This window comes from Aspergillus chevalieri, chromosome 1, assembly GCF_016861735.1.
Source record: "Aspergillus chevalieri M1 DNA, chromosome 1, nearly complete sequence".
Taxonomy (NCBI): Eukaryota; Fungi; Ascomycota; class Eurotiomycetes; order Eurotiales; family Aspergillaceae; genus Aspergillus; species Aspergillus chevalieri.
In genome coordinates, this window is record NC_057362.1 from 3,847,520 (window position 1) to 3,874,298 (window position 26,779).

Genomic DNA, 26,779 nt, shown 5'->3' on the forward strand with positions numbered 1-26,779 from the left:
TCTCAATTGTGGCAATTATATTGGCCTCTGGCAGGTCCCAGTACTTGGCTCTCCTTGATAAAGTCGTGCTTTGGCTTCCTTTTTCTCCCGTCTGGGATTTGCCACCGTGCCATGCGTTATTTGGCGCTGATACTTCATATTTGCCTTTCTCACATCTGCGGCTTTCAGGGGTCTCTAGTCCTTAATCTGTAGCGTTTCTGCCATTGCACCGCTGCCTTGCATTAGAGCATCGACGGTGATGGCCCCTGCAGGTCCCAATGACTGTCACGCGGCGCTCTTGGCTGGCATGTTTAAAATGTGCTCAGGATGATCGCCACTATAGGTCTGTTAGTTTTCTGCAAAGTAGCCAATCTTAAATACTTGTACTCTACAAATGGGGGTGTTGCTGCCAGCTAAGCTACGCTGAGTACGCTCACTGTGGATGCAAGCTGAATTTCATCGTTTTCAAGTGGTCTCTATTCATTAATATTAATTTCATATTTCATCCATACGCTCACATGAACTATGAAAAGTAAACCCGACTTTCCATAGGTTGCAGCCCATCTATACAGTGAATGCACAGAAATATGACTGACAAGAGAATGAGAAGAAGATAGCAGTACCTTTTGATGGAAGATTCTGCTGCAGAGTTTCCTGGGACAAGGAACTGGGGGCTACAGGCCTAGATATTCAGATATCAAAGAATCAAGGAGGCAGGGCCATTAGGCTTACATGGTTGAATATATCAAGCTATATACTCAAAGAGCTAAATCAACCGTGGGAGAGAAGTGCAATACCCGCGTATATTTCTTTTACAAGGGTAACAAGGGTGGTTGTGCACAAAACTGAGACCAGAGACCCGCAGTATTGATCCCCACCTATTTACATTTCACATTTTCGTTATAACGGCGACAGACATCCCTGAGGAATACTAATGTCCCTTAAAGGGAACAGTCTTGATTGGATGAGCAGTGGCCAGCTTCTCACCGTAAAAGAAATGAGTCTAGGACTTTGAATAGGGAAACCCAGAAACCCTCGCCTTCTGTTGGAACAGCATGACACAGTCCGAGCAACCAACTCAAAATGCGAGATCTCATCATACTTCTTGACCGTCTTACCCTGCAGGTATTTAACAAGATTTACCGAAGACACCTGCGCCATATCAATCGGCAACACAGCGACCCTGACTAGCATGTCATTTTCAATGATGATAAAACCACACGTCCGGAGAAACTGGTTGCCCGTAGTATCAGGAGCATCGACAATGTGAATGCCACCCTTAGCCTGCTCCTTTTCGACCTTGGAGCGGTCGCGAATCAAACGGCAGGACTCGAGGTAGTTGTGTCCTCTTTCTCATCCTTGGCGACTACTTCGAGATACGCTGCCCCCATAAGCACCTCGGCGTGCATGACCTTTCCGCTGACAGGCGCATGCTGGCGATGGTAGTCGAACATGTTGAGGAAGCAGTGCATCCACAGCCGTCGTGGAAGTCGTTTCCGAATTCCTCACTAACAATGCCTTCATCTTCCACGGGAGACCTTGAGGGTGACTTCAGACTTCTCGTTGATCAAGTACGCGCCAGCGAAGGTGAAAATCGGCGGGAGATACGACGACGCGGTCATCGTCTGGGCTAGCAATGGGACGAGCACCGGGTTGAGTTTACGGTAGAAGAATTGACTGAATGTCTTCCATCCACCTTCTGGCTCCTCGGCCTCGTAAGAATGAAACATCGGTGCATTCCAGAATGTCAGCAGCGACACCTGCTAGATCAAAGACGGCTTGTTGAGATGCGCTCCAACATCTTGCGCGAATTGAACCACCCACTCAGACAGAGGGGTCAGGGGCTTGCCGACGCTATCCGGATGGATCGGGTCTGGTGGGAAGCCAAAGGCTCCTGCACGGGGACGAAGTAGAAGATGCAGATGATGTAGTAGATGTCTGCCCTTGGTGGTTTCGGTGGGTATCCAGTCCTCGACCAGCCAGTTGGCGAAATCGAGGAAGCCCTTGGCTGAAGTGACACCGTACTTTTCTAGGTCGGACATGTCGTACTGGAGAGCATTTTGGATAGCTCTTCAAGGTCGTCGACTTCCCAGAGGAGCTCGTCTTTGAGTCATTGGACGGTATAATGATAGACCATCTCGTTGTCTTGCTTTGCTTTTGTTTCGGGGGTAGAAGAGAGAGAAGATGGATTGATTTAAGATAGCCGTTTTGGCGAAATACTGTGCCTCGGAGGGTATTCCAGGAACAATGTCGTCTGTCCAAAAGGGAACCCAATGTCCCCACAGACTCCCTGGCCTTTCAACAGAAATAACGCCTGGAGACCTTCAAGTCTATTGAGCTTCTCATCGGATTTTGTATGGTCATCATCCTGGCCCGACAAGCTTTTGGAACGGTGGCGCCATCCTCAAAATAGCGGTCGTTCCGATATTAGGCTTTCCCGCAAATTCTAGCTGCCTGCATATCTGAAGGCTGCGAACTTCAATCAGTGCTTTCGAGTACAAATTGAAGTTTGCCAATTTCCCGTCATAGAACTCGATCAAAAACTCGCAGTTTTTGACTTCGGCATATTCGTATCTATTGCTTTGGGGTTTGAGTATTTCTCTCACGAGATAGCACTACGCGGCGAACGCATGATGGGCCCCCGCATATGAATATAATTGGCTCGATAGTTGTGTTGGTATACGTTTTCAGCTGAATCTGTAATTTCGATCCGCTTTTAGGGACCCATGTCAGCTTTTTGTCTTATAAACTCAGAATGTTCGGTATCTAGCAGAGTGTCAGCTTGTATTGTTCACTTTCGTATCTGTAGTTTTCCAATCGACGGATCTGTATATAACCTCGGTCTTTATCAAGTAAACAATGAAGTAGTGGACTGACTGGCGGAATTATATGTGTGGAATGGCCGTTAGGAGAAGCAACTCTGAAGTTGACAGAACTGAGAAAGCGGATGAAGGAGGAACATAGAAAGATAGCAGTAGTCGGTGACTGAGAGCAAGGTACAGAAAACTTGAGAGTAAATTCTGGCATAATAAATAGATAGCATCGTAACGTACATGGCGATGACTAGCTAGCCCATCATACGTATAACAATATATGCCCATCCATCTCCATAAGCTGAACTCCTGACTATTTCCTCAATGGGCGCAGACATGGGCACCACGGCTCCGTGCAGTACAGGCTTGGCTAATACGGGTGTTCTGCGGCTCGGAAACAAATGCGGGAGGAGGGTGTGGAGGGTTGTGCCGATAGTCTGTGGCTGCGATGTCGAGATAGAGGGTGAAATTGGTGATTGCACTAATTTGAGAGATGGGGCGCCTGAATCTGGAGGAAGAGGGAGGAAGAAGCGAATAGGCACATTGCGGAATGGTTGGGAGGGGAGTAGAATATTGGAGATACGTTGGAAGGAGGGGAGATCGACTATCAATTTGGTTAGCTTACTATTCATTTGGAGCCATGGGTAGTTTGAACTCACCGTCTTGAACAGCTTGCCACAAACCAGATGAATCTTCTTTGGAAAGAGTCATAATTCCCTTCGCCGTCCCGTTTCGAAGAAAGTCCGCTTCTTTGACACTGTTAATGAAGGCATCATTCATTACCACCCCCTCCGCGTCAAGTTGGACTAATTCTTCATGAGGCCAGTCGTTAAAATGCACCGTTAACCGCCAAGGAAGTGGGATGCTGGTATTTTCGTCTGCCTCATCCGGTTTACCCCCCTTAGACGATGCCGGATCTGCTTCGGCATAGAGGTCATATAATAGTCCGATAGGATAGTGCCATTTTAATGGGACACCTTCAAGCGAGAACCATCCGTCATGGGCATGGGAGTTAGGGTCGATCAAGGACGGAGAGAAGAACGCCCTTAACCGGGGCAATAGAGAGGGGAGATAGGTGAGTCGTGAACATGCAATCTACAAAGACCAGTTAGTATACATCCATCCACCTATATAGGATATCTCGCGCACAAGATATGGATCTGTCTGATCATAGCTCCGGCTCTCGGATGGCGCCAGGACGATCTCTAGTGGGAGTTTCCCATCCCAAACAGTCTTTTGGATGCTGGCGAGAGACAGTGTTTGACTCATGATTGTAATAGCATGAAACTATGACAGATGAGTTTTCATTACTTTATAGTTTGGATGTAGGAGCAGTGGTCACCTGTGTTTTTATGGAAGACCTCAGGCATACAACTTGAGAACCCCGCAGAGATGGTCATATGTTACTGCATCACGTTCGATTCATGGCAAAAGCAAATAGACAATGTTCAAACAACCTGCTTAGAATGAGCTTGTTTCCCAAAAGCTTCGAGCCGGGACAACAGTCAGAAAGAGAGAATGTCGCCGTTAGTGGTGATGATGCATGAACCGGCGGTTTCCCGAACGGGTATGTCACGTGTCAGTGCCCAGACCAAAATTATATCATGCCCCTTGACGAGCAATTCTCTTCGCCACGGACAATATCAACTTGACATAATGCATAAGTTGCCATAGACGGGAGTAAAACCACTATGGCGTCTCAAGATTCCCTGGCCTACCATGAGCCAAGAATTGCACTGTACTTATTCAGGCCGGCTTCCTGCTCGCCCTGAACATGGTCAATACCGTGCTCGACAAGATCATCTACTGCGGACTAATCAGCCAGCTTCTTATTGGGATGGCATGGGGCGTCCTGGGGGGGGATTTGTTAGAGTTGAGTGTTCAGAAGTCGATCCAGCAGCTGGGATACCTTGGTCTTTTGCTGCTTGTTTATGAGGGTGAGTCCAGCAACATTTTTCAAAGTCAAAAAGCTGACGAAATAGGTGGTCTATCAACTTCTTTCTCCCAGCTGAAGTCAAGATTTGTCTTTTCCGCTCTGGTGGCCATCACCGGAGTCGGTGTCCCTATGGGTCTCTCTTTTGTTCTGATGACTCTCCTTGCCGCAACTCCCCTGCAGGCCTTCGCTGCGGGCGCGGCGCTCTGTTTGACTAGTATAGGTACCACATTTACTGTTCTTTCCACCACGGGACTGCCAAGACGCGCCTGGGTGTCGTACTGGGCAGCGCCGCCATGATGGACGATGTTATGGGGCTGGTAATGGTCCAGATTATTTCGAATTTAGGTGGTGCTTCAACAGCATCTTTTGACCCCGTTATTGTGATTAAACCCATTCTAGTCGCGTTATGGTTCCCCGTGCGACTGGTATTTATCTGTCGGTTTGTGGTTGCGAAAGCCGTGCGGTTGATTCAAGCGAAGAAGCTATATGTCCATTTCCCGGAGGCGGTTATGTCGATTAACTTTGGGTTCATCGCTCATATGTGCCTTCTAGTCGGGATAGTTGCTGGTGCTACGTATGCTGGTACATCGGGCCTCTTCGCAGCATATCTCGCTGGAGCGAGCATCTCCTGGCATGATGAGTTGTTGATGACAATCTCTACGGATTCTTCTACGGAAGGCATTGAGTTGCAAGATCGCTCGACTCAAGACAGAGGGAGCAGCTCCCAGTCGAGCACAACATCGCGACAGACAGAAGCAGTAGTCATGAAAAAGTATCCAACAGGAGAAGAAGTCTTCGAGCGCTTCTGCAAAGAGCCACTCAAACGGGTCTTGAGCCTGCTCTTCTTCGTACCTACACACCTTCCCAGTACTTACCAGTCTATCACACTAACATGGCATAGGCATCGATTGGTTTCTCAATTCCAATCACCAAATGTTCCAAGGAGAAGTCGTCTGGTGCGGCGTAGTCTACACTATCCTCATGGTGTTTAGCAAATTTAATACAAGCGTCTGGTTGATCCAGTTGCATTTCAGCCCGCCTCCGATCCTGCAAACGATAGGCCGAATTTCTAAAATCCCATTTTCTTTTTGCACTTCTCGACTGAGCAAGGAAACAGGTATATCCTCAAAGGAACAAAAGAACCGTAAAAACAAGAGCAAGATATCAAATACCAACACCAGTGTCAACACCAACAAATCCGCAACCCAAGGACAAGGACCAAAAGAACAAACTCAGCAGAACCAAGAAGCTACATTCACAACAGCGACTCTTGCGCCGACCGCCAATTCTGCTCAGAATGGACAAAGCAGCACCTCAGTCTCACGCACAGGCAGCACCCACCTTCCCCGCAAACCCCGCTCCCTCTACCCAGCCTCAATCCTAGGCCTTGCCATGGTCGCCAGAGGGGAAATCGGCTAACTCATCGCATCCTTAGCCGAGACTGATGGCATTTTCTCGTCAGGTGAGCAGCAAAGCAGCGGTAGCTCCGAGCTGTACCTTGTGGTGGTCTGGGCTATCACGCTGTGTACCGTTATCGGGCCGATTTGTGTTGGTACCCTGGTCAAAAGGGTTAAGAATCTACAGGCTCAACGGGTGAACTCTGGAGGCGAGGATCCGTTGGAATCGTGGGGGGTTACTTCTTGAGTTTAATTTCATCGTTTAATGGATGAATTGTATAGAGTTGTTAATTCCACTGTACAGCTGATTGATTAACTTGATTTCTTCCGCTATACAAAAATAGACTCCAAATGTCATCCGGGTTAACGTATCCAACTCCATTTGAACATGATATGCATTAGTGTACTCCGTATAACCGCTGGCAGGGCGCAACCAACATAAAACCATCTGCAATTCTTCTATTCCAAATCATTCCTTCAAGGGTATTTACTCCATAGCAAGGATAAGCACCATTGTACAAAGCACTGTATTCCAAAAAGAGAAGCTTAGCCAACAATTCTGAAAAAGCAAAACCGTATTGGACCGATCAGATATCAGTTTAAGGGGCTAACGGGTGATCTCGATTAGATTGTGCCACATAGTACAAGTACTAGGGGTATGGTTTAGTTGTACATTGTACAGAGTATAACTCTGTACAAAGAACCCCCCAAGAAATATCCTTTATATATATTTATCGGCAAAATCAACACATAGTACTACAGTACTAGTCGTGGATCAATCAACAGTCGAAGACGGTACGGAGAACTCAAATCATCACCAGCCTCAGTGGCCGTTGAGGTTGAAGGTAGACGATGGCAGTTTCCAGAGAGAAGAAATCGGAGATTCACCTATTGGCGAACAACATCACATCCCTTTGTCCAGGTGCCAAGCTGCACAGACGCAGAATTCATCCCGAAAGAGGAAATAGAAAAGTTACACCCGCTTCGCAAGCGAACATATTCCCGCACATATCTCGGCTCGGTTCGGGGCGGGTGTTTGTTTGAACCTTCAATTCAGGAGAGTAGTCAAGACAGTGCGGAGGAATAGGAGGAACTGACGCGACACGCGGCTTTTGTTTCAGTATGCTTGGATTTGCGCTTTTCCTGCAGGAATACAGGGCTACAAAAGAGCCGTAAATCAGAGGGCAGTGCAAGTTGCTGTGTGCCATTGTCATGTAAATCAACCATCCTGACAACAAGCAGCACATCCTGATCCAGAGCATTTTGAAAAGTCAGGTTTGAGAGATAAGATTCATACAGCACTGTCCACTGCAGCTCGGACCAAGAGGATCAATCCCTTGCATATCCTTGAACGATGGATTCGTAGTCCGTACTCGTACGCCGAATAATTATAGTAGTAATGCAATGCAGCTCCCTAAAACGGCCCGGCATCTGAACCGGCTTAAAAGACGCAACTTTATTTTTTAGCAACATATTCCGGGGCACCCTGAATAGGTAGTATACGCTCTGCTTCCGTATTCCGTATAGCATGGAAGGAGTCATTCCCGTAAAACAATACAGAAATTCCAGTTCTCGAAATGAAAGACCTCCGGAAGGGATGCATATACTCTCTTACCGGGGTTTCCGAACCCCTCAGTCTGAGTCACTGGCGGGCCATATCACCGAACGGCGCGATCCGTGCCGGGATCCTTTGCTCCTAGAAGCTACGCCTGTCACAGGAACGGTTCTGACTCAGGATCTCCCAGTTAGTACACTTAGCCCAGCAGATCCGGAAATCACCCGCCCCGTAGTCCGAACCCGGGTCAAAGAATACTACCAATGGTCGGCGAGCTATCTGAAACAGCGTCGTTCATTGTGGACGAAGATCTCATCCACCAATTTCAACGCTTGTGCTACCAAGTGTGGAGACGAGGGGGAGGCTTAGCGTGAACTCTTCTGTCATGAACCCGTAAGCTGATTGGGTATGTGAGCATGCCAAAAGTCCTGGGGTCATGATTGCAGGCACGTGAGTGGTAGACGACGTAAAGCTATGCGACGATCGATATATGCTCAAGGTGCATAGGGTGGATGTGCAGGTGCTGCCCGGTCAAATCTGTATGTACTAGTAATCTGATTGTGGCAGTGACCTGTGTGTCTTGGGACAACAGGGGGGAAACAAGGCCATAGTGATGGCAGTTCAGCAAAATCCTCGTCGTAATCCGTATATGCGATGTTGTAGCCGTGCAATAGCCATATCTCATTTGCAATCAATCAATAATAATAATGCCTGCGCTCGTCAACTCCGGAAAGGGGCTATCGCCGATCCGTATTTGAGTAAAGGGCTGAAAGAAAAAGCAAACATGCGAGCTGCAGGAACACCGGACACAGGACGGGAATAAGCAATCTGAAGCCGTTAGCCATGAAAACTGGAATTGAGACCTGTCCAGTGAGACGGCGCGTAGTAGTTCTCATGAGATCGGCGACAATGCCAATTTCGTCCTGTTTGTCATCGTTCTTGTTCTTCGGCATCGGGACCCGGGAAACATCCACTGGCAAACAAGATCGCAATCTTAATTTGTTTACTTAATTGAATGACGGCCAAGAACAGGCGCGCGTCTCGTCAGCCGCAGTGCTGCTGGCCTAGACTCGGGAAATTTGAGGCTTCGTACCCCTCAACGTGTTATCCAGGTCAGCGTTTCAGCCTCAGCCCCTGCTACAACTGCCCTTATCATTCTTAGCGAAATGAGTAATATGACCGACAGGGCTGGGGCGCACCATTGACCACTGCCATTCCAAATCACCTTAAGCACACACCGAACGGGGGGGCTCTCATACCTGACAGGCTACACTAACGGAGGATGTTCGTGATTTCCAATGATATCGATCTCCATATATCAGCCTTTCCCTCTAACAGACGCGGAATTCGCTTGTTCCAACTGGATCCATCTGGTCCCGCTCCCTCTTACCGGATTAGGGCGTTACTCATCACGAACTAAGGATCATTATGTTTGTCATCTGCGATGCAAAATGAACTCCGGGTAGCGGATGAACACTGAGGCTTAGCAATCTCAACCAGGTTAGCACATGCCAAGGGAGTTCAGCACGGATTCCCCAACTGCAAGTACTATTCCAACGGCTGGAGGTGAGGGGAATAGTGGCTATCATGCTGTCAGGTTCCGAAGAAAGGGAGTGGAACCAGGACGTCACGGATCCCTAGCTGGTAGTCCGTCATGATCCTCGGGGTTAGTGCCAAATTGATCATCTTCTGCTTGATGCTAATTATTCCAGTGGCTTTTGTGGGAAAGAATTGTTGCTCCTCTCCATCGTTGACCTTGGCCCTCCTCACTCCTCAAACATATAAGGAATGGATTCTCTGCCGGGTCAATCCATACCAACCATTAAACCTCATTCCACAAAGCTCTCTCAATACAGAAGTATCATCGTCTTTGCTTGAAGGATAACCCAGCTTTATTGCATACTTGCCACCGAACACCTCTCGACCTATTGCGCTTCAGACCTCGTCCCCCAATCCAAAGACTGCTATATCAATCAGACTCTGAAGGTCATGTCAGTCATGTCTGCCGAGAAAAAGAACAACACAAGGTATGCGGCCTGAATGTCAGTCATGCATAGACATTCACTAACGGTTTCAGGATGACCAATGGTGTGGGTAACCAGCCCAACGGAAATGCGAACCATGAGGCAGACAGGAGCAACGCTGGCGTCGTGGGCCAAAACAGGTTATCAGCTGCAGATGAGCCGTATTTTGCTCACACGCGGATGCATGACCGGTCTGAGCATGTATCCCGCCTGTCGAGTCAGATTAATAGGACGGATGAGATTCTGAAAACATGAAAGACACATGTCTATTTGCAAGGAAGAAAAAACCAACAACTGAAGAAGAATCCGGTGTTCTCAAGAATGCAAGGGATGATCTCTATATACAAAGCCTTTTTTATGTCGCGGTATAAGTGACAATGACCAGAGGACAGCATGGTCGTCACTTGGCGGGTATATCTAACCAAGGCAATCTCTGAGAGCCAGGGAAACAAAGGGGTGACAGCGGGTCTCTGTCATGTACACAGTCCAAATCTCGGAGTTCCAGTTCAATTCAATAAGTCCCAAATGTGTTGTGCTAGTTCATCATATTGGGTACTGGGGAACTCATGTCCAGCGTTGAAGTATTTAAACTCAACATTCCCTTCGAGAGCATCGGTTGCATCCGGTGCAAGCTCCTCCTTAACAATAATTGAATCCTCAATGCCGCATAGAATCTGCACCTTGTCGCCCGTAAGGCCGTGCTCGCTTTGTTCTTGGGGGGAGCGACTCCGCTGCGCTGTTAGAAACTGGCCCAAGCGTGCCCATGTATCCCATTGTCGCTGACGTAGAATTGGTCCAAACCGCATGCTAGACATGAAGGCATGAACGAAGCCAGCATGGTTATTAACTTGCCAATAGACGGCCGTGGGAACAGCAACATGGGGGTATGCTCGGGAAAGTATTTGAGTACCAGCAGCGCCTGTCGAGGGAAGTTCTTCCGTGAGTGCGGCACCAGCATCAATCTTCTCATTACTCTTGGGCTTCGGGGTAACCAATGGACCTGCGCGAAGCCGACGGCCGACAAGGAAACCCAGAACCTTCTCAGGTACCAGTCCACGGGAGTACAAGAGACGTGACTGGAAACTGATCTGAGAGTCTCTGATTAAACCAGAGGGAGCCAGTAATACCAAGGACGAAAGAAGTTGAGGGAAGAACGACGCAAAGGATGCAGCGATACCGCCTCCAAGAGAATAGCCAACGAGGCAGAATTTACCAGACCCGGTACCGGTCCATGAAATCGGGGAAGAGTTCAATGCAAGAGAGATCTGCGTCGAGAATAGTCGGTCATCCTGAGGAAGGTCTGACGGACAATCGGAATAACCTCGCCCAAACCTAGTCGTTGGCTTGTGTTAGCGACCAAGCTTCAATGGCTTCTGGATGAGGCACGTACAGATCAAACAACATGACACGACAACCCCGGTCGGCTAGAGCGTGTGCTACACCACCCAATGCGATACATGGAGTAGTAATGCCATGGACAAAAAGCACTTTTGGTCCATTTTCAGGGCCCCATTCGTAGACCCTGATTGAACCATATGGGGTCGACACATCACGGGCCCCAGGAAGCACATCGGCCGGCAACGGAAGAGCACGAATCTCACCATCTGAAAGACCGGGCAAAACAGTTGTCCGCGGGGAGGGAAGGATCTTTCCTTCAGCGTGTGAGTCTGAGCCAATCGAGCGAAGAAGAAAGCCTATAGTAAACGATGCTGCACCAGTTGCGGCCAGGAGGGGGATCTGGGCTCGATTATTCGCAAAGGAATCGGACAGGAAATCGGCTGTTTGGCTGTACCAGGGCATTATGGATACAGCAGTATTTCCTCTAAGAATATATACAATTAATCCAATACAAAGCAACTAAAAAGCAATTGGTGGTGACAGTCACTGATCGAGAGAAGGAGAGAGACCGGAAGAGGAAAGCCTCGGCGAGAAAGCATCGGGCCGAGGGACCAGCCGAACTGACGTCATCTTTCCTATCCGGGTTAAATGTCAACTATGGCAGATATCGTATGAACATGTCTGAGCAAAATGCTGCAGGTATCTAGCAAATATCATACTAAGAGCATGATATTAATGATGAATTTGACTGAAAGGTCCAATGCGGTAAGCGCTGCTAGATATCTGAAACAAGGCGGTATCATAGATACATCGCTGTCTAAATAATACAAAGCTTTTCTAGCTTTGTACAAACTCAATTCATAACATCAATTGACGCCTTCAACTACATCCCTGCCCCGGAGGGCCAAAGAAATGCTCTCGGAAGCCATCTATCCACTGCCACCGTCCAGATCCGACAATTAATATAGGGCGCACACTCAACTTCAGACATCCTCATATAAAATCGTTCAGCCTAATGGACGGCGTCGCCCCGGACTCCGGGGATCTGCAGGCCCAGTGAGAAGAAATAGATGATCTATCGATCCTTCATCTTATCTATCGTTTCCGTTTGACGCGGTCCCTGCAGATATCAGGTCAATAAGTGCAGGGAATAAGTTAATCAACTCCCATCGGACCACATTTGCATAGGGTAAACCTCAATTTCTGGCAGGAACAGAATATATGCTATCTTATATAGGCTCTTCATTACTCACCACTATGAGTAGACTAAGTCCTGAAGCAACTCCAGGTTCAGGCAGCAAGAGTATGTCCCGGAGACAAACCCCGAAAAGTAATTAAGATCGATCATATCCAATATTAAGGAAACCGTCATATTTATCCGGCGTCCAATTAACCAAATGGCTCGGAACGCTGTCCGTACCTTATATTAAAAATGCGCAAAAGCTCTACTCACACAGCCCAATTAGAACACATTGACATGACCCGGATTTCAGGGCATGATCGAGTTCAAGAGATCGGATCAGTGCTAGATAGCAATGCTGATGACCAAAGAGCGATACTTTTATCATCCTGAAACGAGTCAATCAAAGAGTGTAATGGGTCGTAGTATCATGTAGAATGGAACGGGAACAGGATATCTCGTTCAGGACAGGTATAAATGAAAGCAGTTTCTCCTATCTTCGGAATCATTCAACCAATTCTGCAGGTCAGATAACAACGACTTCCATCTCTTCTTCTTCTTCTTCTTCTTCTTTTTATTTTTGTTTTGTTTTGTATTATTTCTCCCAAAATATGTATAACCGTGCACTCCTTTTCTCTGCCCTTTTGGCAGTTGCCAGCGCCCAGCAGGCTGGGACGCAGAAGGAAGAGAACCACCCTTCCCTAAACTGGAAGAAGTGTACGGCAGATGGCTGTACGGAGCAGAAGGGCTCCGTGGTCCTTGACGCCAACTGGCGCTGGGTCCACTCGACTGATGGTTACGACAACTGTTACACTGGCAACTCGGTAAGTTTCTGTCATGTTGGGAAGATGGAACCGTGGTTAATAGACGAATATAGTGGGACGAGAGACTTTGCCCTGACGACGAGACTTGCGCTCAAAACTGCGCTGTTGATGGAGCTGACTACGAGGGCACCTACGGTATCAGTTCCGACGGCGATGCCCTGACGTTGACCTTCGTCCAAGACTCCAACGTCGGATCGCGCCTGTACCTGATGGAAGATGACAGTACCTACCAGATGTTCAACTTAACCAACTCCGAGTTCACCTTCGACGTCGACGTCTCTCAGCTGCCTTGTGGTCTGAATGGTGCCCTGTACTTTAGCGCCATGGATGCAGACGGTGGTCTCGCCAAGTACGATGGCAACAAGGCTGGTGCCAAGTATGGTACCGGCTACTGTGATTCGCAGTGCCCACGGGATCTGAAGTTCATCAATGGCCAAGTATGTTGCCTGGTCTTGTTTTTCTAGTTTCTCATGACTAATAAATGAAACAGGGCAACGTCGAAGGTTGGGAGGCCCAAGAAAATGACAAGAACGCTGGCACTGGTAACCACGGTTCCTGCTGCCCCGAATTGGACATCTGGGAGGCCAACAAGATTTCCACTGCTGTCACGCCTCACCCCTGCAGCAATCTCGAACAAACCATGTGCAATGGTGATAACTGCGGCGGAACCTACTCTAGCCAGCGCTATGGAGGAAACTGTGATCCTGACGGCTGTGACTTCAACCCCTTCCGTATGGGCAACGAGTCGTACTTTGGCCCGAACAAGATCGTCGACACCACCAAGAAGATGACGGTGGTGACCCAGTTCATCACCGACGATGGCACCGACTCCGGCTCCCTTTCAGAGATCAAGCGTTTCTATGTGCAGGATGGCAAGGTCATTGCCAATGCTGCCTCCAACGTCGACGGTGTCACGGGCAACTCCATCACCTCCGATTTCTGCACGGCCCAGAAGAAGGCTTTCGGTGACGACAATGTCTTCGCGCAGCAGGGCGGTCTCTCCAAGATGGGTGACGCCATGGCCAACGGCATGGTCCTTGTCCTGAGTCTGTGGGATGACCACTATGCCAACGCGCTCTGGCTCGACAGCTCCTACCCGACCAATGCTACTGAGAGCGACCCCGGTGTCAAGCGTGGAACTTGCGCTACGGACTCCGGCGCTCCCAGCGATGTTGAGAAGAGTGCCGCCGATGCCACAGTGACTTTCTCAGGCATCAAGTTCGGAGTCATCAACTCGACCTTCTCTGCTTCGTCGTAAGTAGGTTTGCTCGGTGTATATTGAGGAGGGTTTAAAGAGATACTCTGTCAGTGGCTCGGGGCTTTATCAAGCATTCTGTATTGAATTCTATTCTTCATTCTGTTTTCTTTAAGAACCTTAAAAAATCAAGTACGGTGTATGGTGGATTTCTTGTTCTCAATTGCACTGTAGTCTGTACAAATGCGCCGGAACATTCTCGGCCCGGATTCACTTAAAACGGCAATCGACTCGAAGCTACTCTCGAAAGTAAGAAAAAAAACAATTGCAACTTCCACGCCATGTTTGACACGGTCTGCACACTTCCGCTTTCTGCAGATTTATTCGCGCAGGCCCTTCATCCCAAAGAGCCTGTTGTCTCCGTCGGACTCTCGACCGGCCATGTGCAAACTTTTCGACTTCCGTCCGAAGAGGTCGACAGCGACGACAACAATGTCGCGTCTAACTCGTCGGCGCGGAATGGCAAGGGCCATATCGACACCATGTGGAGGACAAGACGGCACAAGGGCAGCTGTCGAACTTTAGGTTTTGGCATTGACGGGGAGACATTGTATTCCGCAGGGACAGACGGCTTGGTAAAAGCTGCAAAAGCGGAGACGGGCGTCGTGGAAAATAAGATTGCGATCCCTACAGAAAAGGATGGGTTAGTTCCTTTTTACCAGTTGAATTTTGAATGCTTCGTATGCATCATTTTGTGGTTCAATGGTTTGACTAACACTCTTATTTACTGTATTGCAGCTCTATCGATGCTCCGACAGTCGTCCATGCCCTGTCTCCTCAGACCCTTCTTCTCGCTACAGACTCAAGCGCATTGCATCTTTACGACCTTCGCAAGCCCTATTCGACTGTTTCACCACGCCCGGAGCAATCGCATCATCCTCACGATGACTACATCTCATCCCTTACTCCTCTACCACCCTCGGATACCAGTACATCAGGCTTCAGCAAGCAATGGGTTACGACTGGAGGTACGACGTTGGCCGTGACAGATCTGCGACGCGGAGTCATGATGCGCAGCGAAGACCAGGAGGAGGAACTGATCAGCTCAACATACATTGGCGGGTTGCCGGCCAGTCGAAGCAGCCGTGGTGAAAAGGTCATTATCGGCGGTTCCAGCGGAGTGTTAACTCTCTGGGAGAAAGGCGCCTGGGATGACCAAGACGAGCGTATCTATGTCGAGCGTGGTGGTGCTGAGGGTGGTGAGACTTTGGAAACCATTTCCGTTGTCCCAGATGACCTCGGAAAGGGCAAGATGATTGCTGTTGGCGTGGGCACCGGTATGATCAAGTTCGTCCGCATTGGTGCCAACAAGGTCGTCTCGTCCATCATGCACGACGAGACTGAAGGTGTTGTGGGGTTAGGATTTGACGCTGAGGGTCGTATGGTCAGCGGTGGTGGCCAGGTGGTAAAAGTCTGGCACGAAGCCTTGGATGAAGATTCTGGTGATGTCGAACTCGGTTCAAAGCGCATGATGGATAGTGATAGTGAAGGTAGCGACGACGACGACTCGGGTGATGACAGTGACCGCGAGAGTCGGTCTGGCGACAAGTCCCGCCGGAAGCGAAAGAAGGCCAAGGGCAAGGACCGCACGGGAGGACAGCACATCATGGCATTCCATGATCTTGATTGATTGATACCCTATCTTAAAATTGGAGGATTCGCATAGCTGTGAAAAAATTTACCGACTCCAAGCACATATCAAAGGAGTATAGTGTATAAGTAAATAGACAAAAGTTAGCTCTTTAATATACGAAGCTATCATCATGTATTTCTACTCTTTTCTATGTGAGCGGAATTTTTCCACTGTTCTACAACTTCATTATTAACGCCATATCCGGAAATCCGAACTTCACCTCAACTGCCGAAGCCTCGAAGCCCCGCGGCGAGACCCACGGAAGAGCATGTGGAGAGAGAATAGAGATGAATTTAAGGCTCGCGATTAGGATTATTCATGATGATCAAGCAGCGCCGGGTCTTATTTAGTCTTCTTTCTCCCCTCCACCTGTTGTTCGTCACCACGCATTGAATTTAACACAATGGACGCTTTCGAATACAACGCCAACCCCGGCCGGGTGATCTTCGGCAGCGGCACTATCCAGAAACTCCCCGATGAGATCGCCCGGCTCAGCCTCAAGCTGCCCCTGGTCCTCTCGACACCGCAGCAGACCAGCCAGGCCAACACTGTCAAGAATGTCCTGAAGGACCAGATCGCAGGCATCTTCTCGGATGCGACTATGCACACACCCACGCATGTCACAGACACAGCCGTCAAATTTGCGCAGGAGAAGGGTGCCGATTCGGTCATCTCCATCGGAGGTGGCAGCACTATTGGTCTGGGGAAGGCGATTAGCTTCCGCACGGGTCTGCCGCATATCTGTATCCCGACGACTTATGCGGGAAGTGAGATGACGCCCATCCTGGGAGAGACCGCAGATGGAGTTAAGAAGACCAAGTCTGATCCCAAGATCCTTCCCGGGACGGTGATCTATGATGTCGACTTAACCATGACCCTGCCCACGGGAATGAGCGCAACGAGTGGTGTCAATGCCATTGCTCATGCTGGTATGTTTACTGCTATCTATAACCACAGGTGCATCATTAGCTAATGGTGTCTCCAGTCGAGGCCCTCTACGCCCGCAACACCAACCCCGTTATCAACCTGATGGCCCTTGAAGGAACTCGTGCCTTGGCCAGCTCCCTCCCCGAAATTGTGGAGAACCCATCCTCGCAACCTGCCCGCTCCCTGGCCCTTTACGGTGCCTGGCTGTGCGGAACCTGTCTAGGCAGCGTGGGTATGTCCATCCACCACAAGCTCTGCCACACACTTGGAGGCAGCTTCAACCTGCCCCACGCAGAGACTCACACTGCCGTGCTGCCGCATGCCATCTCGTACAATGTGCCTAACATCCCCGAGGCAACGAAGAAGCTGGCCGATGCTCTTCCCGAAAGCAACGGTGATGCGATCCGCGGGTTGAATGTTTTGTTGGAGAAGTTGAAGGTCAAGCGGGGAGTCAAGGACTTCGGTATGAAAGAGGAGGACGTTGACAAGGCTGCTGATATTGCCGTGAGCAACCCGTACTGGAACCCCCGGCCGATTGAGCGTGGTCCAATCCGTGAGTTGATTCGGAGAGTTTGGGCTGGAGAGCTAGCGCGGGCGGATCTGTAGATATCAGTTTAGTGTAGGATGTTCTGTATATATCAATGAGTCTAAGAGAATATGAAATTTAAAATATCCAAGTATGCAGTGTCGACTCCTGTATGTTGTTAATCACAACCCGTACCATTGGCTCCTTTCGCATGGCGGGGTGAAGTGGGGGAAAAAAATTTCCTTCCATCAGCCAACGTCTTTCCTCAATTCAACAGACAACATTTAAGAGAGAGGGCAGGCTGCACAGCGCCTTTCTAATCATTTTAATTGACTATGGGCGCAGAAATGGAGGCAGCACCAGTGCTGTCCACCCCCGATGATCGAATCCTCGAAGCCACTAAGCCCGTCGTCTCCCACGATCCCCAGCGCATCGCGTCCGACGAAGAGCTCTGCATCACGTACGATATCGAGCGCACATTGAAAGAGATTCGCCAGGCCCGGTACAAGCGAGTTGCTCTACAATTTCCCGATGACATGCTACCAGATGCTCCGCGGGTATTCCAACTACTCAGTCGGGGACTGAACCCTGCGACAACGACTACCAGCGACGGCGCAAACGGTCACTCAAACGGAACGGAGAATGGGGATCTGGCGCAGTCTGTAACCGGTCTTCAGGTGGAGGATCCAGCGGACGAGACGCCAAAACTGTACATCCTGGCTGATACTTCCTACGGAACCTGCTGTGTCGACGAAGTGGCTGCGGAACATGTGAATGCGGACGTGGTGGTACACTATGGACGGTCTTGCTTGTCTCCAACGGCCCGATTGCCTGTCATTTATGTTTTCACACATAAGCCACTGCCCATCGAGCCAGTGGTTCGTGCCTTCAAGGCTACCTACCCAGACCCATCTACGAAAGTGATCCTGGCGGCGGATGTGACTTATGCGGACCACGTCCCCAACTTGTATGTTCGACTGACGAAGGAGGGATATACAGACTTGTTTGCTACGGAGATCGTTCACCACCCATCTTCTGCTATTCCCAATCGATCCGTGCCTGAGTCTGTCCGCGAAAGCCCCGATTCGTTGTCAGAATGGCAGCTATTCCATATTTCTGATCCTCCGACAGCCCTTCTTATGACCCTTGCATCTCGCGTTACTGCGATCCATATCTATCCCACGGACAAGGCGGAGAAGGAAGAGGATGATGTGAAGCCACTAGAGGCATCGACAGCTGCCGCCTTGCGGCGACGGTACGCCATCTTGACCTCGCTAAACACCGTCCCTATCTTCGGTATCTTGATCAACACCCTGAGTGTTAAGAACTATCTTCACATCGTGGAACATGTTAAGCAGAAGATTGCGGATGCGGGCAAGAAGAGCTACATGTTCGTGGTTGGAAAGTTGAACGCGGCTAAAGTCGCTAATTTCAGCGAGATTGGCGGTTGGGTGGTCATCGGCTGCTGGGAGAGCTCCCTGGTGGACAGCAAAGATTTCTGGAAACCGGTTATCACCCCGTTTGAGTTAGAACTGACGCTCCAAGGGGATACGGAGCGGGTCTGGACGGGAGCATGGCAGAGCGATTTTCAAGCCGTCCTTGATAAACCGGCTGAAACTTTTTCATCGGAAACTGACGGTGCGGCTGACGGCGACAACGACTACGATGAGGATGAGGAAGAAGAGGACTCAGACTTCGAATCCGCACCTCCAGAATTTGACTTGCGTACTGGCAAACTTGTCTCGCACTCACGTCCGATGCGGGATTCTGCACCCCGCGTTTCTGCCCAGCTTGATGCTGCGGCGGCGAGTAGTGGACCGAATGTTGCCCGGGCTTTAGCCAGACGGGCCAAAGGCGATCTTGCCATGATCGGCGGGACCGTTTCTCCAGGGGCGGAATTTCTACGATCTCAGCGGACGTGGAAGGGATTGGGCAGCGATTTCGACATCCGGTATGACGACGAGGAGGAGAATGATCGGGATAGCACACTTGTGGTGGAAGGGCGCAAGGGTATTGCAAGGGGATACACCGTGGGAGAATCAATAGACAAGCATTGACTTTAGCATCCTGTATGTATAGTGTACTGCTACTTGTATAGGAGTGTTCCGCAGGGTGTATGATATCCTAATAATTGAAGCCACATGGACAAAAGGACTTGAATGTAGGGGCCACTGTTTAATTGAATAATTGAATCCTGATCTTCTTTCCTAAGAATTTCTTTGTTTGTCTGGCAGCAAAAGCAACATATCACATGATACGCTCGTTGAGTTGGCACACCACAACAAGGCACGCTCTCTTCCTTTCACACACCGTCCAACAACAACTCAGGATGGCTGTCTCCATGTCGCCCATCGCCTGCTTATAAGGAAGAAAGTAAAAGGAAGACACGCCCCTCCTTGCGTATCTTTTCTTCTCCTTTCCCTTTTTCCTTTCTTATGATGTCCTGCGTCTCCCGCATTCTCCGCCGTGCTCGCGCTTTCGCGTCACTTTTTCGACTGTCAGCTTGAGACAAGAAGATAATGTCTATCGTTTACAACCCGGCATCTGCACACACGTTACAGTCGTACAGCAGCATCATGGTGGAAGATAAACAACGGGGCCTGGTGGAAACCGCCCTGGGACAATCGGCGGTTCCGGCTCAGCGATCTCTATCGACCTTCGAACGAGTGATCACCACGCATGCTCCCATTCTCGAATCTCTTTTACTTCAGTCTCCTACGGATTCCATCTTGCAGCTCTACCATACCTCACGATACTTACGAAACTTCCTCAAATCCTACCCAACAGCATGGAAATACCTCTCGTTCCGCTTATACTACCCATCTGGCACGCCGCCGCCGCCTGTCCGAGTCGTCCTCCCCGGCCATCTAGATCCAGAGAGTCAACGCCAGTCACGTCCGTATGCCCTCGATCAGTTGTTGATGACGGTGGCCATCCCGTGCAGTCCGTGTCTGCGGAGCTTGGAGCTGGATAATACGGCTGTTTCGGGTCAGATACTTATCTCGACGGTCTTGCATTCACGACGAGAGACGCTGGAGCATCTATCCGTTCGGGGGTGCAAGAATGTTTCGCTGAAGTACCATATTGTTCCGTATCTGACCATGTTTGGGTTACAATACGATGTGGACATGGCACGGAATATTGGTAGTTCACCTGCTACGAAGCCGCTTGCCCTTAAGAGTCTCTACACCTATCGTTGCCGTCATCATCGACGGAGACCATATCTTACGTCCTCTCTGCAAAGGAAGGATTCGGACTCAGAACCAACTCATGAGCTGGTGACTCTCTGTCACAAGTTGGGCATCTGGACGGATACGGCTTGGTGTTCTACCCCCGCAGGACGGTGCTTCCGACGACGGGGATATGTCCAAATGAGAGTTCCCCAGGGGTCTGCAGAGGTCTGGGTGGTATTTGACCGGCTCTGGCGATCCAAGAACTGGATCGGCCCTGTGGACCAGGGAAGCCGGTCTTCAAAGCAGGATGGAAAGTTATGGGAGCACAGCGAGACTGGGGCATTTGGCGAAGCTTTGGGGACCGGGGAAGGAGGTGATCCGGGTGAGGGCAAGACCTTGCCTGCCCATCTTCGTCAAAGCCACACACGCTTCGTTGAGAACATTCGGTGTGACAATTGCTTGGAGGTAATTCCGGAGCGGTGTGAGCAATGCAGCATCCTGATGCACTGTATTGGGTGTCGAAAGACTCTCTGTGCAAGCTGTGCATACGAGAGGCCTTATGTCCATCGCGTATCCCGGTCATCGGCATCTGTAGATGATGCTCCTCAGCCATTCTGGTGGGCACCGGGAGCGACTGTCTCGCCGTGTTCCATGCAGGACCCTGCGCAACATGCCGCCTACATCTCGAACCAGCCCAGCTCGTATCCCGCACTCAAGTTCCATTGGTGTTGCACGGAACCCATCTTCTCCGGAGGCGGTGGGATCAGCATTGGCACTCCCAATCGGGAAGTTGATCAGGTGCGCGCTGTTCCTCTGCCCCGGGGACAGGGCTGGGAGGATGTTGAATATTCGACCAATGAATTCAGCAAGACGTTTCCGAAATACGCCTACGGCGATCCAAAGAAACCGGATTACTCGCTCGAAACGGGGCACATCGCCATGATGAAATGGTTATTGGGCCCACCGGATCGGAAGATCTCGCCCTGTCCGCGCAATCTGTGTCAGGAATGCTATGATTCTCCCCAGTGGAAGGTCCATTGCAAGACGTGCTCGAAGCCGTTGTGCATTGAACATGACCTCCGGGGACTGCGTCTGCGGATATGTGGGTATCGCGATCTTGCTTTGGAGAAGCTGGCCATTCAAGAACATGATGGCACCGGCTCTTTTGATCATATTCCGCAAGAAAGTTCCAGTTCTGCATTCGACCTTCCGTATCGACCACAGCGCTTGGTTGACTCGACCACGAGCAGCTTCACGGATGATCAGCCGGGCGATAATCTGACTGAAGCGAACACTCCTCTATTCCAGCATACAGATCCTACCGAATCTGACGAGCTTGTACGACGCGGCTCAAGGAGCTTCTCAGCCTCAAACTCGAACGGATCTCGCTCTTCGTCACCCTCATCACTGTATTGCGACTCACCGATGGAGCCACCAAAATGGCAGGGATGTCAGTCATTCTTCTGCCCCCAGCACCGCGCGGTAGGCGACCAACGGCAACGCTGCGGTAGCCTCCTCTTCGAATGCACATCTTGCTCAGTCAACGTGTGCCAAGACTGCATCTCGCGGAATCCACCCTGTAACTGCTCGTACTGCGAGTCAAACTATCTCTGTCCGAACTGCGCCCGGATCTACGAGCGAGACGGGACGTGTCAACGACGAGTCGAGGAAAAGGCACGACAGGAGCGGAAGTGGAAGAAGGACATGCGAGCGTTGGAGGGGATCCTCGAAGATAAAATTGCAAATGAGATCGCCGAGTTTGCAGGGCAATTCTTCGATGCGATTGAGCAGGAACAGCCTGGGGTATCCGTGGAGCAGGTTGAGGATATTGGACTGTCGGGTTGATCTTGTCCTTGATTTTTCGCATTTTTCCAGCATTTTCTTTCACATTTTTCAATTTCACTATCATGTTTGTTTAAGGAGTGCATATGGCCATTTGCACCAGGTGGTGTTCACGGCGTCTTGGCCATCTTTCTGCATACTGATCTGAGTCTAGATGCGCAGGGAGCATTTAGTCTTGATGTATGTGTTCGGGTTTTTATTTGTTTGAGTCAGGTATCCGGGGCTATCAGGTGGATATATGGGAAGTAAATGTGTTATGTCGGTTTATATGTTAGGAATAGAGGTCATGTCATTTTCATTGTACTTCGATACCTGTACTGTAGCTGTATCCCGTGGTGGTAGTGGTGATCTAGATATTCAGCGGAACTGCCCCACACTGACAGAAGCTACTCGAACGACATCACCTTCCTCCCTTTCCAACACTACACTACCATACAGAAAACTACACATACACAACATACCTTGATCTTACCCATCCATTCCCAAACAATAATGGCTGACGAAAAACCCCCCGCCCCCGCCGAAACCGCCGCCCGCGAACAAGAAGAAAAAGACCGCAAGGCTCGCGAAGACGCCGAACAAGCCCAACTCCCCTACAAATGGACCCAGACCATCCGCGACGTCGAAGTTACGATCCCTGTGCCTGGGAATCTGAAGGGCAGGGATTTGGATGTCGTGCTGGCCAAGGATAAGATCAAGGTTGCTGTGAAGGGACAGGAGGCTATTATTGAGGTGCGCCATCCACCTATATCTAACAAATACCAAACTACAACGCAACGCAGCGCAGAAGTTAATCCTTACGTGAACATAGGGCCAATTCCCCCACCCTATCCTCACCGACGAATCCTCCTGGACCCTCGAAACCACCCCAACACCACCCGGCAAAGAAATCGCCATCCACCTCGACAAAGTCAACAAGATGAACTGGTGGGCGCACGTGGTGACGACGGCACCCAAGATCGATGTGAGCAAGATCACGCCCGAGAACTCGAATCTGAGCGATTTGGACGGGCAGACGAGGGCAATGGTGGAGAAAATGATGTATGATCAGAGGCAGAAGGAGATGGGGAAGCCGAGTAGTGAGGAGCAGAAGAAGATGGATATTTTGAGGAAGTTTCAGGCAGAGCATCCTGGTAGGTCGTTCTTTTCCCATTCTGGAGAGGGTTTGCTAACGAGAATAGAAATGGACTTTTCGAATGCGCAGATTGGGTAGGTGGGTGACTTTAGAATTCATTGCATTGTTTGATATGGGTTATGAATTGAAACGCGTCATGCTGTGAACTTATGCTTCGGTGCTCGATATCTATCGCTTCGAGTGTATTTTACTTGTTGACATCCTCGGCTTGACTACTTTCTTCAAAACGCGTTCAAGAAGATCCAGTTAGGCATTAATATGTAATAGTAGCAGTACATCATCCCATGCCATATCCATTCCGTCATTAGTATTAGCATTAGTATTAGTAGTATGTATCGATCATAAATCATTCACAACAGTGAAGAAAGCGCAGTATGTCCAGTCCAAGCATATGTCCGAACCCACCACAACCCTACCGACTCTCCCACGAGAACCTCCTCACCTCAACCTCCTCGCCAATATCAACACTACACCTCGGACTCCTAATCATCCATTCCGGCCGCTGAAACACCGGCTGCGGCTGCGCAATATTCACCATCTGCTGCTGTCGCAACATCGCAGATGAGACAGACACAGTCGTCCTCCTCGACGGCGTAGGCGAGACACCCGCTGAATACGGCGTAGGCGAGACACCCGCTGAATACGGCGGAGGCGGGGTCTCCCGCGTCGCAGTGGAGGTGTTACCGTAACTGCTCTGGAAGGAGAATGCTGAGGAGACGTCGTCGGCTGTGAGGCCTCCGTCGCGGGAGTCCCGATGGTCGTACTCGTAGAGATATCTTTGTTTTTCGTCGGATGATGCACTTGTATCTGATTCTGCTCTCACCCCCAACTCTGGCGAAGAAGATCGCATGTGCCCCTCAATGGTCTTTTCCCGGATACTCATGGGACGAGGCGTATACCGAGGAAGTGGGATGGTAGGCGTGTATCCCTGATAGTCCCTGATATTCAGATTGCCAGTATAAGCGACCATTCCATTGGGAGTGCCGCTGTGAGTATGGTCCTGGGACTGGTCATTTTGTCCGCTCTGAAGAGGTACTGGCCGAGCGGGGCTTTGCTCTACCATGTCCTGAGTAGGGGCAGAAGAGCGGGGGAGACAGCAGCAAAAGCCGCTGAAGAGTCCCATATTGCCGTTTCAGAATTGAAGTAGAAGATCGATCAGGATATCACTTTAATAGTAGATAATAGATCGATGCGGGTCTGACACTGGTCTGAGCTCCGCAGTAGATATGCAAGTATAGATGAGGGCTCAATCATGCACAAAATGAGATAATCTGACCGATGGCAGTCAGAATGAGAAACGCAGAATGTGTGAGATCGACGAGAAGAGAAAATTACAGAAAAACAGCGAGAGGAAATGAGGCTGTGAGGAATCGAGAGTGAATCCTTCGCAGTGAATAAGAGCCTCAGGCAAGGCAGTCACGTTTCAGATTGTCTTCCGATTGGCTGAGCATTCACTGCTGATAAGATTCCCCAGATTGGTGCCTGAGGCTGACAGGAACTACTTTTTTTTTCTTCCATCCCCGCTATCGAACTGACTGTCTGTATTCACCACTCCAGTTTACCGTCCGTCTACCTATACCAATACAACCGCCAATATGTCACCGGCCGCTACATCACCACCCCCCAAAGCCACGCCCCAAATGCCCTCAAATACAGATATCCCCGACATCACCACCGCCGCCCAACGCGCCGAACCCCCCCAAATCCCCGCGCACCGCTCCCATGACCCCTCCAACAACCTCAAACGCACCGACCCCTTCCAATTCGGCTCGCGCTACCTCGAAGAAGGCGACAATGTCTTCGAATTCAACGCCTGGGACCACGTCGAGCCCGACGATGAATACAAAGCCTTCGCGGAGGTTCAATACGCCAAACAGCGCGAATCCCCCGTCTCCGACTTCGACCGCTGGCGCTTCAACGCAGACCCGGCCAAATGGTGGAACCTGTTCTACAAGAACAACACGGCGAACTTCTTCAAGGACCGCAAGTGGTTGAGGCAGGAGTTTCCGGTGCTCGCGGAGGTGACGAGGGCTGGTGCGGGAGAGAAGGTGGTGTTGGAGGTTGGGGCGGGGGCGGGGAATACGGCATTTCCGTTGGTGACGAATAATGAGAATGAGGGCCTGAGGGTTCATGCGTGTGATTTCTCGAAGACGGCGGTGCAGGTTATGAGAGAGAGTGAGCATTATAATCCCAAATATATCACTGCCGATGTGTGGGATGTGGCTGCTGTGCAGACGGAAGAGAGTAATCCGCTGCCTCCGGGGTTGACGGAGGGTTCGGTTGATGTTGTCGTGTTGATTTTCATCTTCTCGGCGCTCAATCCTAATCAGTGGGATCAAGCTATGCGGAACATCCACCATGTGTTGAAACCCGGTGGTCAAGTCCTGTTCCGTGACTATGGCCGGGGAGATCTGGCGCAGGTGCGGTTCAAGAAGGGCCGGTATCTGGCAGACAACTTCTACGTCCGCGGAGATGGGACGCGGGTGTACTTCTTCGAAAAGTCCGAATTAGAGTACATGTGGAGCGAATGGACACCAGAAAAGGGCATTCCGTTTGTCGACGAGAGCGAATACGAAGTCACCAAGCCAGGGACCGAAACCGAAACCTCACAAGAAGACTCTACCCCAAACGAGAATCAGTCCGAAGAGAAGCAAGAGGATGCTGGCTCTCAGCCGATTTGCACTGGTCAGAATGATGGCCTTTTCGAGATCCTCAACTTGGGTGTTGACCGCCGATTGATTGTGAATCGGAACCGAAAGCTCAAAATGTACCGTTGCTGGATGCAGGGCCATTTCCGGAAGCGTGAAGCGGCGGTCGAGGACAAGAAGGAGGCGTGATTGTGGTCATACAAATTCATTGAAAAGCATATACCATTGTGATACCCAAAAGACCATTTGGCGATGTCAGGGCTTGGACGCCATCCGCTGGCCATCGAATCAAGAACATATAGACCAACACGGGGCGCTCGACCAAAGCCCTTACCCCGGCCCTTATACTTGCCGTTTTGGATACATTGGCGCTACTACGAACTGGATTCGATGCGCATGCTGACCTACGAATTGAAGCAGTCAGCACTTTTTGAAGTACGTGCATAAGAATAGAATAGACCGTTGCTCAATACTACACTCTCCACGAGGACTGGCATGTTATATCAAAACCGTATTATTTGCAGGAAGTAAGTTCCAAGAAAACGTAGCTACATTCCGACCATGCGTATGTACTGGCAAATGGCAAAGAAAGTA

The 26,779-nt window shown here is 50.1% G+C and overlaps 15 protein-coding genes across 15 annotated transcripts; 10 read left to right on the forward strand and 5 right to left on the reverse strand.

Moving 5' to 3' along the window:
• Positions 1 to 1,499: 1,499 nt before the first annotated feature.
• Positions 1,500 to 1,709, reverse strand: ACHE_11329A (uncharacterized protein; the record flags this gene model as incomplete). The annotated part of the gene is made up of 1 exon (XM_043275886.1): positions 1,500 to 1,709. The coding sequence occupies one exon, from the start codon at positions 1,707 to 1,709 to the stop codon at positions 1,500 to 1,502; it is 210 nt and encodes a 69-aa protein (XP_043132449.1).
• A 33-nt stretch (positions 1,710 to 1,742) lies between these two features.
• ACHE_11330A (uncharacterized protein) lies at positions 1,743 to 2,021 on the reverse strand (the record flags this gene model as incomplete). The annotated part of the gene is made up of 1 exon (XM_043275888.1): positions 1,743 to 2,021. One exon carries the CDS (start codon positions 2,019 to 2,021, stop codon positions 1,743 to 1,745), a length of 279 nt encoding a protein of 92 aa, XP_043132450.1.
• Positions 2,022 to 3,046: 1,025 nt separating this feature from the next.
• ATG5 (autophagy protein 5) lies at positions 3,047 to 4,061 on the reverse strand (the record flags this gene model as incomplete). Its single annotated transcript, XM_043275889.1, has 3 exons — positions 3,047 to 3,396; positions 3,452 to 3,887; positions 3,942 to 4,061. 3 exons carry the CDS (start codon positions 4,059 to 4,061, stop codon positions 3,047 to 3,049), a joined length of 906 nt encoding a protein of 301 aa, XP_043132451.1.
• Positions 4,062 to 4,566: 505 nt separating this feature from the next.
• Positions 4,567 to 5,025, forward strand: ACHE_11332S (uncharacterized protein; the record flags this gene model as incomplete). The annotated part of the gene is made up of 2 exons (XM_043275890.1): positions 4,567 to 4,729; positions 4,775 to 5,025. The coding sequence occupies 2 exons, from the start codon at positions 4,567 to 4,569 to the stop codon at positions 5,023 to 5,025; spliced, it is 414 nt and encodes a 137-aa protein (XP_043132452.1).
• Positions 5,026 to 5,048: 23 nt separating this feature from the next.
• ACHE_11333S (uncharacterized protein) lies at positions 5,049 to 5,695 on the forward strand (the record flags this gene model as incomplete). The annotated part of the gene is made up of 2 exons (XM_043275891.1): positions 5,049 to 5,576; positions 5,630 to 5,695. 2 exons carry the CDS (start codon positions 5,049 to 5,051, stop codon positions 5,693 to 5,695), a joined length of 594 nt encoding a protein of 197 aa, XP_043132453.1.
• Positions 5,696 to 9,678: 3,983 nt separating this feature from the next.
• On the forward strand, positions 9,679 to 9,959 carry ACHE_11334S (uncharacterized protein; the record flags this gene model as incomplete). The annotated part of the gene is made up of 2 exons (XM_043275892.1): positions 9,679 to 9,707; positions 9,758 to 9,959. The coding sequence occupies 2 exons, from the start codon at positions 9,679 to 9,681 to the stop codon at positions 9,957 to 9,959; spliced, it is 231 nt and encodes a 76-aa protein (XP_043132454.1).
• Positions 9,960 to 10,210: 251 nt separating this feature from the next.
• On the reverse strand, positions 10,211 to 11,504 carry ACHE_11335A (alpha/beta hydrolase; the record flags this gene model as incomplete). The annotated part of the gene is made up of 2 exons (XM_043275893.1): positions 10,211 to 11,036; positions 11,095 to 11,504. 2 exons carry the CDS (start codon positions 11,502 to 11,504, stop codon positions 10,211 to 10,213), a joined length of 1,236 nt encoding a protein of 411 aa, XP_043132455.1.
• A 1,329-nt stretch (positions 11,505 to 12,833) lies between these two features.
• Positions 12,834 to 14,304, forward strand: ACHE_11336S (glycoside hydrolase family 7 protein; the record flags this gene model as incomplete). Its single annotated transcript, XM_043275894.1, has 3 exons — positions 12,834 to 13,046; positions 13,100 to 13,483; positions 13,537 to 14,304. 3 exons carry the CDS (start codon positions 12,834 to 12,836, stop codon positions 14,302 to 14,304), a joined length of 1,365 nt encoding a protein of 454 aa, XP_043132456.1.
• Positions 14,305 to 14,582: 278 nt separating this feature from the next.
• Positions 14,583 to 15,931, forward strand: JIP5 (WD repeat-containing protein jip5; the record flags this gene model as incomplete). Its single annotated transcript, XM_043275895.1, has 2 exons — positions 14,583 to 14,944; positions 15,040 to 15,931. 2 exons carry the CDS (start codon positions 14,583 to 14,585, stop codon positions 15,929 to 15,931), a joined length of 1,254 nt encoding a protein of 417 aa, XP_043132457.1.
• Positions 15,932 to 16,337: 406 nt separating this feature from the next.
• Positions 16,338 to 17,467, forward strand: ACHE_11338S (maleylacetate reductase; the record flags this gene model as incomplete). Its single annotated transcript, XM_043275896.1, has 2 exons — positions 16,338 to 16,863; positions 16,920 to 17,467. The coding sequence occupies 2 exons, from the start codon at positions 16,338 to 16,340 to the stop codon at positions 17,465 to 17,467; spliced, it is 1,074 nt and encodes a 357-aa protein (XP_043132458.1).
• A 255-nt stretch (positions 17,468 to 17,722) lies between these two features.
• Positions 17,723 to 19,444, forward strand: DPH2 (2-(3-amino-3-carboxypropyl)histidine synthase subunit 1/2; the record flags this gene model as incomplete). Its single annotated transcript, XM_043275897.1, has 1 exon — positions 17,723 to 19,444. The coding sequence occupies one exon, from the start codon at positions 17,723 to 17,725 to the stop codon at positions 19,442 to 19,444; it is 1,722 nt and encodes a 573-aa protein (XP_043132459.1).
• A 462-nt stretch (positions 19,445 to 19,906) lies between these two features.
• ACHE_11340S (uncharacterized protein) lies at positions 19,907 to 22,405 on the forward strand (the record flags this gene model as incomplete). Its single annotated transcript, XM_043275899.1, has 1 exon — positions 19,907 to 22,405. The coding sequence occupies one exon, from the start codon at positions 19,907 to 19,909 to the stop codon at positions 22,403 to 22,405; it is 2,499 nt and encodes an 832-aa protein (XP_043132460.1).
• Positions 22,406 to 22,894: 489 nt separating this feature from the next.
• Positions 22,895 to 23,615, forward strand: ACHE_11341S (NudC domain-containing protein; the record flags this gene model as incomplete). The annotated part of the gene is made up of 3 exons (XM_043275900.1): positions 22,895 to 23,134; positions 23,214 to 23,535; positions 23,584 to 23,615. 3 exons carry the CDS (start codon positions 22,895 to 22,897, stop codon positions 23,613 to 23,615), a joined length of 594 nt encoding a protein of 197 aa, XP_043132461.1.
• Positions 23,616 to 23,949: 334 nt separating this feature from the next.
• Positions 23,950 to 24,660, reverse strand: ACHE_11342A (uncharacterized protein; the record flags this gene model as incomplete). The annotated part of the gene is made up of 1 exon (XM_043275901.1): positions 23,950 to 24,660. One exon carries the CDS (start codon positions 24,658 to 24,660, stop codon positions 23,950 to 23,952), a length of 711 nt encoding a protein of 236 aa, XP_043132462.1.
• A 472-nt stretch (positions 24,661 to 25,132) lies between these two features.
• Positions 25,133 to 26,374, forward strand: ACHE_11343S (tRNA(Thr) (cytosine(32)-N(3))-methyltransferase; the record flags this gene model as incomplete). The annotated part of the gene is made up of 1 exon (XM_043275902.1): positions 25,133 to 26,374. The coding sequence occupies one exon, from the start codon at positions 25,133 to 25,135 to the stop codon at positions 26,372 to 26,374; it is 1,242 nt and encodes a 413-aa protein (XP_043132463.1).
• Positions 26,375 to 26,779: the final 405 nt, after the last annotated feature.